The following is a 13,156-nucleotide window of genomic DNA, read 5'->3' as shown; positions in this document are numbered from 1 at the left end:
CCTGTATGTGCATCCAGAAGATCATGTGGCACTGCATCAATGCTATGGTGTCGGATTGTTGAAATATTGTGTACACAAGAAATTTGCTGTAGTCCAAGAAGTGATCTCAGTGTGTATGAGGCTAGGAGAACTGTGGAACGGCTTACACATTGTGTATTGATGCTAATACTTATGTGTCCCATTCATTCTGATATGTATAATTAAATATTTCTCAGTGGCGGCTGGCAGAAAAGGCAAAAAAACAAATTAGCATGTATTGTTTCGTGTCATCTGAAAACATGCGCATCATGACTATTTTAAAATTAAAGTTTGTTAAAAAAAATTTGAAATATGAATGCTCTGTCAATTTTGAAAAATACTGCTGACAAAATGTGAACTTTGACTTACACAGGGTTATCTGCATTTTAATATGAACATTGGATTGTTAATGGAATGAGCAGAATAACATGTGAATTCATGTTTTTGATAAGGTGTTTTGTTCAAGAAATGTTCTAAAATATTCCTCAGCATTGTTGCTTTCAGTGGCAGCTACTTGGTTTTATGACAACTAAATTAGAAAAAAAGAGAGAAAGTAAAAACAAGTTGGCTTTCACCAATTTAATTCCTAATGTTTAAAACTTTCACAGTGAGTCTGCAAATATTCAGCATCATCAAATGAAAATGTATGCTGAACTTGTGCATGTACATCTCACTTTCCAGAAATATCTGGATATCTGCAAATGATGTATCATTAAACTTCAAGATATATATCACTTTGCCAATTATCTGCTCCTCTGATTTTCTGTTCACCATTTCTAACTGACATCTTTGCTTGTCTTTGTGTGCATCATATGTATCAGTGAGACATAACGAAAAAAGTATTCATAATTAGTAATTAACTTTTCTTCAGAAATTTACAACCAGATATGTTTATTGCTATCCTTTCCAAAAGTGTGCAACTTGCAGTCCCTGCAAATCATTCTTTTATATATACCCTTATGAAAATGAAACTGTGCGGTAGCTCTGCTGTAGACTAGCGGCAGCTCTGCCGTAGAGTTGCTGCACTAGTGCTGCACAGGAAAGCTGTGCAAGAGAGGCTGTGCAGGAAAATGCAGCTAGCTGCACAGTTTCTGCACAGTATTAATCTGAGCAGAAACTGTGCAGCAGGAGACAAAACTGTGCAGCTTCTGTGCAATAATCTCCATACTGTACACCTTGTGTGCGGCAAATGTAAAATGTGTACAGCTTGTGTACAACAGACCTTGAAGTGTGCAGCTTGTGTGCAGCAGGCCATCAAAGTGTGCAGCTTGTGTGCCAGAAATGACAATTACGTGTACAGATTTTTATTGGTTATTGCTGCAAATATATGGAGCAACACATGATGGGCACATTGCCGACTATTTCATTACCGGGAGTACAGTGTACCATTGCACTTCGTGACCAGTCATATTCAAGAAAACAAAACTGACCTTTCATTTATATTTTGCATTCATTTATTTTTATAACAGACAATCCAACTTTTAAATTATAAAAACTGTTAGATAATGGACAGCTTTTAAAGCACAGTTCAGCTGGTGAAAGCGACACAGGCCTAAACTCAACAACATTGCAGGATGATGGATATAAAGAGTACATCTGTATTACAGCAGTGACATGTAACATCATTAGATGAGTACCCCCTTCGACGATCTGGTTTGGTAAATCAAGGTTCAATCGACAACTGAATTTTTAGGAAAACAAATTTTTAAAACAGGGACTTGTCTGACTTGCAAGTTAAACTCTGTATTTTCTGCGAGTGATACCAAAATGCACTGAAACAGTTTCGAACGAAATCTATGATGGTCTGTAACTTGTGTAAGGACGCGTCGTAGACTTTTGTTACTACAAATCTGTACCTTAAAAATATCGACAGATGAGAACTTTTCATTGTAGAAACAAACAAATAAACTTCAATGTCGCAGGACCCGCTACTAGTACCTTGGCTCCAAGCAGGGCCGTGGACGTGCTCAGACGCAGTGTACAGTATACGGTACGTACGTACAGTGCCCAGCACTGGAAGCAGTCTGTGTCCTGTCATCGCTAACAAAATCTCGCTTTCTGTTATGACTGGATTGATATTCAATGCTTTTGTCCATGTTTTCAGCGTTAGATAATTGCCGAGCACAATTTTGGGGTGTTTCATACCCCATCCCGACCGCTGTACGAAAATCCAATACGCTGCTTCGCCAACGTCCAGCGCTGAGCTGCAGCCGACATGTTTACACTCTGAGGTCACGGTTCATCAAGTTCAGTTCGCGCATTGATATTGAATCTTCGTGTTGAAAGAAATTTTACTCTATTTTGAGTCTTTCTATGATGAAAATAACCAGTTTCATTATACTTGTAAATTGGGTGCTCTATCAAGTATAAAACATAACGGATTGGTGAATAATGTAGAGTCAATTCCAACGTTTAAAAACGGGACTACATTATAAATCGCGTAATGATTTATAGATCGCACTTCCGTTAACGTCATGAGGCTTGATCGGCGCGAAGTTAGATTTTGATACCATCGGCTGCAGCGGCTGTGTACTTGTTGTTAGGGAGTTATCTAGTGGACAATTTCGTGATCTTTCTATGGAATCGCCAGGCAAATGATATCACAGTGTTGGAAAAACGTGTGTACAGCACCAGAGATAGACGGGTTTCAAAATTTGTGAACGCGAACAGCAGTAAAAATGCTCACTATGTTTTCTAAGTATGTACACACGGTTCGGAGAGACCTGCAACCGGAACCGGGATCGAATCATCCAGCCTCTCCGAGCAATTCTCAAATGTACCGGTAAGTCAATGTACCGTCCGTCTGTTCATCGCTATAATGTTCTGTAATCGTTGCATTGCTATGTTTAGCTACAGATAAATTTTCGTTGAGTACTGATTCATACTGAATTCACTTTCGTTTCACAACAGTTACAGTAAAGTGCTGAGATTTTTGCAGATTGTCGCCCGTCGCCGCCGTTGGTATGTAAACAACATAGGGCGAGCTGTCCGCTGTTTGACATTTGATCATTATTAATTTAATAATCATAAATGTATATGCATTTTTTTGCTTCAAGTTTTCAACTTGTTTGTCTCTTTTCAAATAATTATTGATGTCTTTCATCAAATTGCGATGTTTAAATGTGTGGTCAAACGGTAAAGACTTATACTCTTCCCCTGAACGATTTGTATTTTTCAGAATGCATAGTGAGGAAGGGACAAGAAATATTCAGAGAACAGAAAGCAAAATCGCAGCCTATGACAGTAATGTAATGTTACATGAAACTTCTCGAGTCAAAAGAAATTCTCTTGAAGATACTTGTGGCATGAAATGAACATGGCATTTAAAATAAATCATACCACAATTTGAATTTAATCTTTTTTTCTCTATGTCTTTTTATTTAACAATTACTTTATTTGCGCTGACCATTTTTTCTTGTGAAACTGGTATTTCAGAGCTTAGTTGGATAAAACACATCTTGTGCTTTCCACAGTCTGTCAGGTTTTCAACGGTGTCACCGTCATGGTGTCACTAACATTGGCCATGTTTACACAAGCGATTTTACAACTTCTGTGTACATATCTGAGCTGAACGTATTATATCGTTGGAAAAGATAAAAACGTTTAAACTTTTGGTACAATACAATGTTACGTGCAGAGAAAACGAACAAAAGGGTGAACTCAGCAGTTTCCGTTTTCTCTCATTTGTAATTCTAGTTTCTTGATCTCCAAATTTGTCTGCATTTCTAATTCTAATTTTCTGAGTTCAGAGGTAGACTTGGGCTCATAATCTTTCAGGGTGGATTCCTCAAATTGGCCTAAATCAACTAGATGTTTGGCAATACGGTACTGTATTTCCCTCTTGCGCATAGATCTTTTAACTTCTACTTTAAGGAAATTTGCCAGTGCTATGAGGTTGTCTTTTCTGAGGGAATTTGAAAAGTCTTGAGAATGACTACTGCTGGAGTTTAGTAACACACAAGAGACACGATCCCAAAAGTCTGACTGGAAGCTGTGCACGTCCCTTTATAAAGGCATATAAGAACAATCTAGAACTTTTATTGACAGGCTAATTACTGTTGTAAAATTATCTCTCTTGCACAACTCAGTAAATTTCCAGAACATTCCAAACATGACTAATTGAATTCAAGGTTGTGAGGTCATTAAGGGCAGTAACCTTGAGAACGTTCTAGACTAATTGAACTCAGGTCATGACGAGTGTGGGGGAAAATGACCTACATAACACACCCCCTCTTCAAAAAAAGAAAATTTTGCAGAGAAAAATCTTTCTTTTGCAAATGTAATCTTGAAAAAGATTTAAGTACTCAATTTTTGTTTTACTCTAAAGTAAAACTTCTTGAAAGTGAACAACAATAAACTCTAAATACGAGAGAGACAGTCTGCAATTAAATTGTCTCTGCCTTGGATATGTCTAATGTCAAGATTAAACTCCTGTAACATTAAACTCCATCTTAGCAATCTCTGATTTTTGCCTTTAAATTTCTGCAGAAAAACAAGAGGGTTGTGATCAATATAAACCACTATTGGCTGATTTGAAGAAGTAACATAAACTTCAAAATGCTGTAAAGGCTAATATCAAAGATAAACACTCTTTTTCAATTGTAGAGTAGTTTCTCTGGGATTTGTTAAATTTGCGTGAAAAATAGCAAACAGGATGATCTACACCATGACTATCCTCTTGCAATAAAACAGCACCAGCAGCCGTATCACTAGCATCTACAGCTAATTTGAATGGCAAAGTGAAATCTGGTGCAGACAACACTGGGGCACTTTGCAGTATGGCTTTAAGTGTATCAAATGCCTGTTGGCATTGCTCTGACCAAACAAATTTTACTTTCTTTTTAAGTAAGTTAGTCAAAGGTCAGTAATTGCGGAGAAATTTGGACAGAATTTTCTGTAGTAACCAGCCATACCGAGAAAGCGCATCAGTTGTCGTTTGCAGTTTGGTATGGGAAAACTTGAAATGGCACTGATTTTGGCATCAACAGGTTTTACCTCACCCTGTCCTACAGTATGTCCGAGGTAAGTTACCCTCGCCCAACCAAACTCAGATTTGGCAAGGTTGACAGTCAACATTGCTTTGCTCAGTCTCTCAAAGAACTTCCGCATGAGCTTGATGTGTTCCTCCCAGGTGTCACTATACAGGACGACGTCGTCAACGTAAGCTGCACATCCGTCTAGCCCGGATATGACGTCGTTGATCATCCGTTGGAACGTTGCCGGAGAGTTCTTCATTCCGAATGGCATCACCTTGTACTGGAACAATCCGTCTGGTGTAACAAAGGCGGATATTTCACGAGCACGATCCGTCAGAGGGACTTGCCAAAATCCCTTCAGTAGGTCAAATTTCGTCACATACTTGGCTTTTCCCACTCGGTCGATGCAGTCATCAATCCTCGGGATTGGGAAAGTGTCTGTCTTTGTTAAAGTGTTGACCTTCCTAAAGTCTGTGCACATACGATAACTGTGATCTGATTTGGGAACAAGTTCATTGATGTAGACTTTAAACAAAATGCACAAAGTCCACAGTATAAATCCAGCTTTGGCAGTGAAGGTCTTGAAAAGTCTTGAGAATGACTACTGCTGGAGTTTAGTAAACACACAAGAGACACGATCCCAAAAGTCTGACTGGAAGCTGTGCACGTCCCTTTTATAAAGGCATATAAGAACAATCTAGAACTTTTATTGACATGCTAATTACTGTTCTAAAATTATCTCCCTTACACAACTAATCAACTTTCCAGAACATTCCAAACATGACTAATTGAATTCAAGGTTGTGAGGTCATTAAGGGCAGTGACCTTGAGAACGTTCTAGACTAATTGAACTCAGGTCATGATGAGTGTGGGGGGAAATGACCTACATAACAACAAGAAATTTTGCTGTCACTTAATTGTGTTGCTTCTTTGGTTTTCAGTATCTATCGTCTATTTAATAATGTATTTCTTTTTCTACTGTTGCTGAAATTGGTAAAAGTTTATCCCACAGCTGACTGCTGTGGAATTATGCCAACTTATGAAGGAAAGTTTGCATTTTGTAGTTTACGGCAAATCTGCAGTAACATGCAAAATAATTTGCCGCAAATTTTACCTACTCCTGGTAGCTGTCCTGCAAGATGCCACAATTTTCTGTGAAGTTCCTGCACAGTCTTTCATGTACTCTGTAGTTCAAAGGGCTATTGTGCAAACACAGGCTTCCACATTTCCAACACAAAGTTACTGCAGTTACTGTTTTCAGCATCTCTTGCATTATATATTTGCTCAGTGCAGCTAATGTGTATAATGCGAAAGAATCACCTTACAGCAAAGCTGCTGCAACTTGTTGTATTGTTGCACAGTTCCTGCACAAAGCTACCGCACAGTTACTGTTTTCATTGCTTCTTGCACCTGTGCGGCAGCAACTAATTTGCATGAGAAAAATCGCCTTACAGCAGAGCTGCCGCAACCTGCCGTATATTGCTGCACACGTTCCTGCACAAAGCTGCCGCACAGTTACTGTTTTTATCATTTCTTGCGCCTGTGCGGCAGCAGCTAATTTGCATGCGAAAAAAGTCGCCTTACAGTTGAGTTACAGTAATTGTCTGTTGCACTAGTGCCGCACCTGTGCAGGAACACTGTGCAGCAGGCTAAAATTTTCATAAGGGTAAGTCACATACCCTGAAATGATTTGTTATATCATCGATTAAATGTCCACTACAGTTCCTTCAACTTGTTAGACTGGATATGTCTATAGTGTATGAGCATGCATGTATATATTAGGGGGGGGGGGGCATGGAAAAAAAAACCAGCAAAGATGAGGGGGGGGCATAGATTTTTCTATAATTTACTAGGGGGGGGGGCCATGGAAAAAATTCACCCAGAAAATAGAAAATCCTCCACCCCCCCTGGAAGTAAATTCTGAATCGTCCCTTACACCCAAAATTCAGAGATGAATACATTTATTTGATTGAATATTTTAACCTTCTAAACATGAAAGAATAAAGCAAAATATAGGACAAAACAAAACAAAGAAAAGCACGAAGCGCTTTAAACAATGACCGAAAAACATCAAATACGTTCAACACTGAAACTGTGAAATCAGGAAGAGATGAGAACTTTATCAGCTCAGAGTTTTCAGTCTTTTTCGCCATAGAGATATAACATTAGGAAAAGCGGAAATTTTAAATTCAGAATATTAGTAAATTTTAGGCAGTATGTTTCAATAGTACCGAAATTGTTAGTTTGAAGAGTTTGGTCTTGGTGAACCCTCAAAGAAATACATCATTTGTGCGACTGAACTGCGCGTTCGCGGATATCTGCTGCGAAACACATTGGAAAATAGCGACTGTACCATGTAAATCACGTGATGGTCAGCTGCTTATTTCGTCCAATCAGCTACCAAATTCAATCGGCAAGCGACTTCAATTGAATTGACCCCCCTCTAAGGGAATTGGGGGTAGTTGAAGAGTATAAAAGCGCTCGCAGCTCAGTCGTCTTTCGGCTTCGGAGAAGCCCACAGCACAAACAGGAGTGGACTGTGCGAAATTCAAGCAGAAATTTGCGCTTAAACCACTTGTTTTAAGCCCAAAAATGGCTACTCAAAGTACAGTGGTAAGCATTTAACTAAATTTCGATTTCATTTTTTCTTCAGATTTTGCCATAGTATGGCGATGTAGGTGCTGTTTTGCGATTGGACAAAACATAAGTGCATACGAAACCTAACATATGGATCTTATCTAATTTGTTATTTAAAAATATGTTATCGTACAGTGTGCGGAGAATAATTAGAATATCATTCGTTATTTTTTAATCGAATTTCACATTTAAGAATTGTATTGAATGTACACAGTGTATGTAAAGGGGAAATGTGAGTGACTATTGTTGGCTAAGATTGATTCTGAGCACTTTGGCAATCTCCGCCGTTCGCGTTCATTGTTCGTCACTGCTCTCGTTTCTCCTCGAATTTCAGGCAAAAGTGTACCAAACTGTTATTGAAGACGTAATTAACAACGTTCGAGAAGCATTTCTTGACGAAGGTGTCGATGAACAAGTTCTCCAAGAACTAAAACACGTACGTACAGCAGATTTACAACGACGAACACGTTCACAAAGCCACAACCTCGCTCGGTGTCTACAGCTCATAGGTTTCAACACACTCAGAAAATCTCACGGTCACCAGTTAAAATCTCTGTATGTTTCGCGCCGGCCGCCCAGATTTAGGACCAGAACACCCTTAATAATTTTAACAAGCTATTTTGCGCCTTTGCCCGTGTAGGCAGACAGTTCCCGAAACATCCTCTTGTCGAGAATCAAGGCTTCCGCTCCTCTGTGATTGTTGAGTAGCTCGGGCTTTGCTCTGTATGTCCATTATGTCTGCAGCCGTCGCCGACGTCAGCCATGTCTGGTCCACGCTGGTTGGCGGTCAGGATGGGAGACATTTATTTTATACGCGTCTTAATTTGCATACACGTGAACGTATCTTGTCAATCAAGTTTTGGCACCTCCCCGCCCCTGTGTGTCCTTGGTGAAAAGTTCAAACAGGCGCCCTCTGACAATGTCACTGGGAGACTACAGATTCTGCTGGGTCACTGAGTAGAGTATGTACATGTATCGTTATGCAGGAAATCATTGAATTTACCAGATGGCCTAAAAAAATTCATTTAATGTAAAAAGGTTTTCATAACATGATCATTATCATCATGGAAATTTTTCACCCCAAAGAAGCTAATCAAAACGTTTTGGTAAGCAATGGAAGGAGATAGTGTCATTGATACTTTTTTAGACTAAAGGTTTGTAGTCTGAGTATCCTGATTTTAGTAAAACAGTAAGGCTCTCTTCTGAATTTTCACTAGAATATACCAGATTAAATAGAAAGCAAATTGTTTAGAAGGATATTGCTGAAGGTGAAATTCAGTGGAAGAATTAGTGTTAAAGCTTGGCTCGAAAGGGCTGGGATTGGGATTAAAGAGGAAAGTCCCCTACAAAAGGGGGATCAGTGTGCCCTCTAACAAAAGAAATTTCAGGAAACTTCTGAGTCAATTGAAAAATTTGTGAAATTTTCTTGAGTCACAATGTATAATTTCCTATTCACTGAAAATGTTCTTGCGTCACAGAGAATATTCATGAGTCATGGCGCGCCAAATAGGCTTAGAGGGCACACTGAGGGGGATTATGGTAAGACTATGCAGATGTGAAAAAGCCACGCTACGGTAAGACGCACTCGATTTGCTCTGAGATTTCTAGAAATTCGACGGGTGAACAGCGTCAATTTCCGTCCAATCTCATACATGACACCTGTGAATGTATAGCGACTGCTTTTATGTCAAAAAAAACGTTGAAAAACACTGTTATTTAATACAGAGAACGCATATTTTCACAAAGTATGGGTCCAGAATGTCCATTTGACCTGTGTTCTAAATGTTAATGTATGCTGCCAATCATGATTACTCAAATTCAAATTGCGGCCTAGGCGATCTTGATCCCTGCGAGCACAACAAACAAAGCGTACTGACTTATCACTAAAATCACCGTTATGTACGTACCTAAACACACGCATACACAACCACATACAACGTAAACGATACGACACATGTAATGAACACGCAAGAAACGGCATTTTCTTTTTGGAGTGATTGGTGGTCTTGAAAAAAAACGTTTTGTATGTGTTCCTGTAAAAAGTTATGAACATTGAGAGTCTTCACACGTCGTTTTGAAGGCAATCACAATTTCATTTTTTCCTTCAGGCATCGAAACTGAATCTTTTGGCTCACATTTTGAGGAAGTACCTTTAGCATTGTGACAAGTTTGGTCATGTTTATATCAGTTGATTCAATTCAGTTGAGCTGAGTGGAATTGAAATTTCAGTGTCGATTACATCGTTGCCACTATTGCGTTGTAGATCGATCATCCATGATCATCCATACTCGAGTACTCATCGACGACGACCACGGCCCTGCACAGCTGTCCTGGGGGACTCATCAACGTCATTTACTTTCTTTACCAATGTATTTCAAAATATTTGGCTGACCATTGTCACAGATTACTAGTAGTTTCCTTTTGTTGAAGATTCTGGCTTACATATCGGAACAGCAAGCAGCGTATGTATAGTATGCAAATATGCAGGCTCATCTATGGAACTACGGCAACTTTTCCACAACGTCTCAGTCACATGTCATTTGCATATTACGAACGGTCGTCGATGTTTTCCGAGGTTACCTATCCGAGGTAACCGGATATGCAATCTGCGCTCACTATACTTCGGGTCATGCATACCAAACTCTAAACTGGGGGTCGTAACGTTTTAAATCAGTTTTACTCAAAATTTCTTCACCCTTTCCTCTGATTTGTTCGAAATGCCAAAATTACACGGAAAATAAGCTTACGAATGGATGAAGATTTGTTTTTCAAATTCACAAGTTTTTTTTCCCGTTGCAAGCTGCGTGTAACCCGGCCGTGCGAAGTACCAGTGACCGGCTATTATCTACATCACTGCCAACCAAAAAAGCCATAAAGCTACAAACAGTAGAAGGTTCTAACTTACGATTGCTTACGATCACAATCTACTACCGTCCTTAGAGACTATCATCTATTTGCTAGACTTTCCCCTTATTTTTTATATGTCTAGTTTGCGCGCTTGTACCGAACACGAGATGTTCAGGGCTAGATTTAAACTCAATACAGTGCCCGAGGAAATTCTCTCCTGAACTAAGTCAAGACCTTCGTTTTCTATCTTCCTTCCGAAACTCGTAATACTCTGTCCATTTCAACTACTGGCTTCAATCACAGCGCCTTCACATTCAAATCACCCGCTGCTGTTGTGAGAAAGTATCCGTTCCGTGTTGATGAAAGCCGGGGTTGAAACCAGGGGTTGAAAACCGGGTCCCATTTGAAATCGCAACGGAATATGCACACATCTACATAGACGCAAAAAGATTAGCAGAAATTCAGAGATGTATTGAAAGCCATATATCGTTGCAGTTTATTGAGCAAATTGTATGATGGAAATTCGTCTCCGAACACGGCGATACATGAGCGGCCATTCTGTTTCATAACTTCCTATACATGTATTTCTATTGCATACCACAGCGGTCATCGCATCGCTGTCTATCGAACCGCAAAACGACTGTGATTTGAATTCAGTAAATTTGATTGGATTCGAACTCACAACGTACGGCATACAGTCACCTTAGTAGCGAAGAAATCACAGTCAAGGAAGGTCTCAGGCTGTCGACCAGACCACAGCCCCTCGACCAGTAGGCCTACTCCACCCTAGTTATAATGTAGTCTCGAATTGTGTGAACCCTACACACTTCCGTAATATTCAGGCAGAGGTGATAATCGGTAGTTCCTGGTGTAAAAGATAGTTTATGTTTCTCTGATAAGCCAACGACTAAGCAAGTGTTTAACCATCCCGCCCAGTGTTTGCCATCAACCGACGTCACTACGACGTTGCCTATTGTGCGCCCACGGCGCTGGACTTTCCTCTTTAACGTATGTGTTAAAAAAGATTATGAGGCGTTTTTGTCTTTTGTTCTCCTTTGAAATTGCAATCATAAATATGTTGCTAGATTTTTGGATTAAGTCCGCATGGGGTTTAAGCTTTTCAAAAAGAGACTAATGATTAGCAAAAAATGGTATCACTTTGATTCACAAAAATTTCGGTAAATAGTTTTTGCATGTGTGTATTGGTCTCCCTCTAATTTTTCCTTTTTTTAAGTTGTTTGAATCAGTGCCTACTTATTTACAGTTTGTGTGTACCCAGGCTTAGTGGGGCCACTGACCTACAGAACATCAATCAAAGATAAGATAACAGTCAGCTTTATCATTTACTTCTCTGTTCAGAGATGTATGCACACAATTGAATTCATAATTACGACACAAAAAGAGTGAAAACCTTATATCTTTGTGGCAGCATGACTTGACATGATACTGGGTCACCAGCCATTTTGTTTTTAGTGGAAATTGTAAATCCTTTTGTGTGTGTGTGTGTGTGTGTAAATTGGAATTGTATTGAGCGTCTCAATTTTGTTCATGACCTCTCTGGAAATTTTCAGAGAAATTCAAGGTGAATGTCATGAAATTCTTGAAACAAGATTACTGCTCATGGAAGAATGAGAACAAATTTCATAAGTTTTCTTGATCCAAGTCCTACTACAGCAACTGACAAGAGTATGACAAACATTAACATTAACAACTGACAAAATACTTTGGAATGTAGGCATACAGTCACTGGAACAGAGGCTGTTTGTTGTACATCAAGGCTGAAGCCATGGTTATAGGATCCGTAAAGTCATGTGATCTGCCTGGACCAACATTCCTTGTTATAAAACAAACAATAGCCAACCAATATGTTTAGATAATCAAGTTTTTCTCTATTGAGACAATAGGCAGCCAATATATTTTAAGCCAAATAAAGCTATGTAACAAGTCCATAGCAAATCATTGAATTCTACAGAATTGGGTCATCATGGCATATCAATTTGCATGCTCAATGCACATCAATGCCGTGGCATATAGTTTGTTCTCAATTTTGGCTTTCTCTCTGTTTTGTGGCAGGATATTCATATATTGATCATGAAACAGAGCAAAAATATCAATCTTTGTTTTGACATCAAAGATGAGATTCTTCCACGTAATGAAATAAGGAGGGCCCCTTCCCAGAAATAGGAGTGAAGGACACATACTTTTGAGTTAAAATAGTCCCAGGCATATAATGTATTATTGACATAGGAATACCTTGTTCAGTCTTCATTTTTAGTGAAAGTAACCTATTTGTATTGCAGATCTGGGATAGTAAACTGGCACAGTCAAAAGCTTTGGAGCAACCAAGTGATCAGATGGTAGCAGTGCCGCAGTTTTCTTCACACCAAGGTAATGCATGCTTGTCAACAAACTGGTGTAAACTAGAAAGACGATTATATGCATTTTCAACTTGTTGCCATACAACAGAACAAGAATGTGAAAAAGATTGTAATTGAAAATTATATTTCTTCAGTTCAGTATTGAAGGTTCACAACTAACAACTCATTATTATTCAATGTTTACAGGTTCTAATCCTACTCAAGTGAACCACCCATACCCAGTCTCTGTTCAACGTACTGATCAACTCGGAAGCACAATCGTACGTTAATTTTTTTACAATCACTCTGCGTAGTTGTAAG

General features: G+C 39.1%; 1 protein-coding gene and 1 long non-coding RNA gene across 2 annotated transcripts in view; both read left to right on the top strand.

Annotated features, from left to right (window-relative positions):
* Positions 1-13,156, top strand: part of LOC139150090 (stonin-2-like) — a 42,066-nt gene that overhangs the window by 19,201 nt on the left and 9,709 nt on the right. Inside the window, exons 7-9 of the mRNA XM_070722249.1 lie at positions 7,966-8,067; positions 12,779-12,866; positions 13,043-13,116. Of these exons, the coding sequence (XP_070578350.1) occupies positions 7,966-8,067; positions 12,779-12,866; positions 13,043-13,116 (264 nt within the window). The remainder of the gene's footprint in view (positions 1-7,965; positions 8,068-12,778; positions 12,867-13,042; positions 13,117-13,156) is intronic.
* LOC139150092 (uncharacterized) lies at positions 1,329-3,373 on the top strand. Its single transcript, XR_011556190.1, has 2 exons — positions 1,329-2,800; positions 3,197-3,373. It is a non-coding gene; the product is annotated as an uncharacterized lncRNA (long non-coding RNA).

This window comes from Ptychodera flava, chromosome 14, assembly GCF_041260155.1.
Source record: "Ptychodera flava strain L36383 chromosome 14, AS_Pfla_20210202, whole genome shotgun sequence".
Classification (NCBI taxonomy): domain Eukaryota; kingdom Metazoa; phylum Hemichordata; class Enteropneusta; family Ptychoderidae; genus Ptychodera; species Ptychodera flava.
Note: the sequence above shows the minus strand (reverse complement) of the source record. Positions and strands in the feature narration are given on the sequence as shown.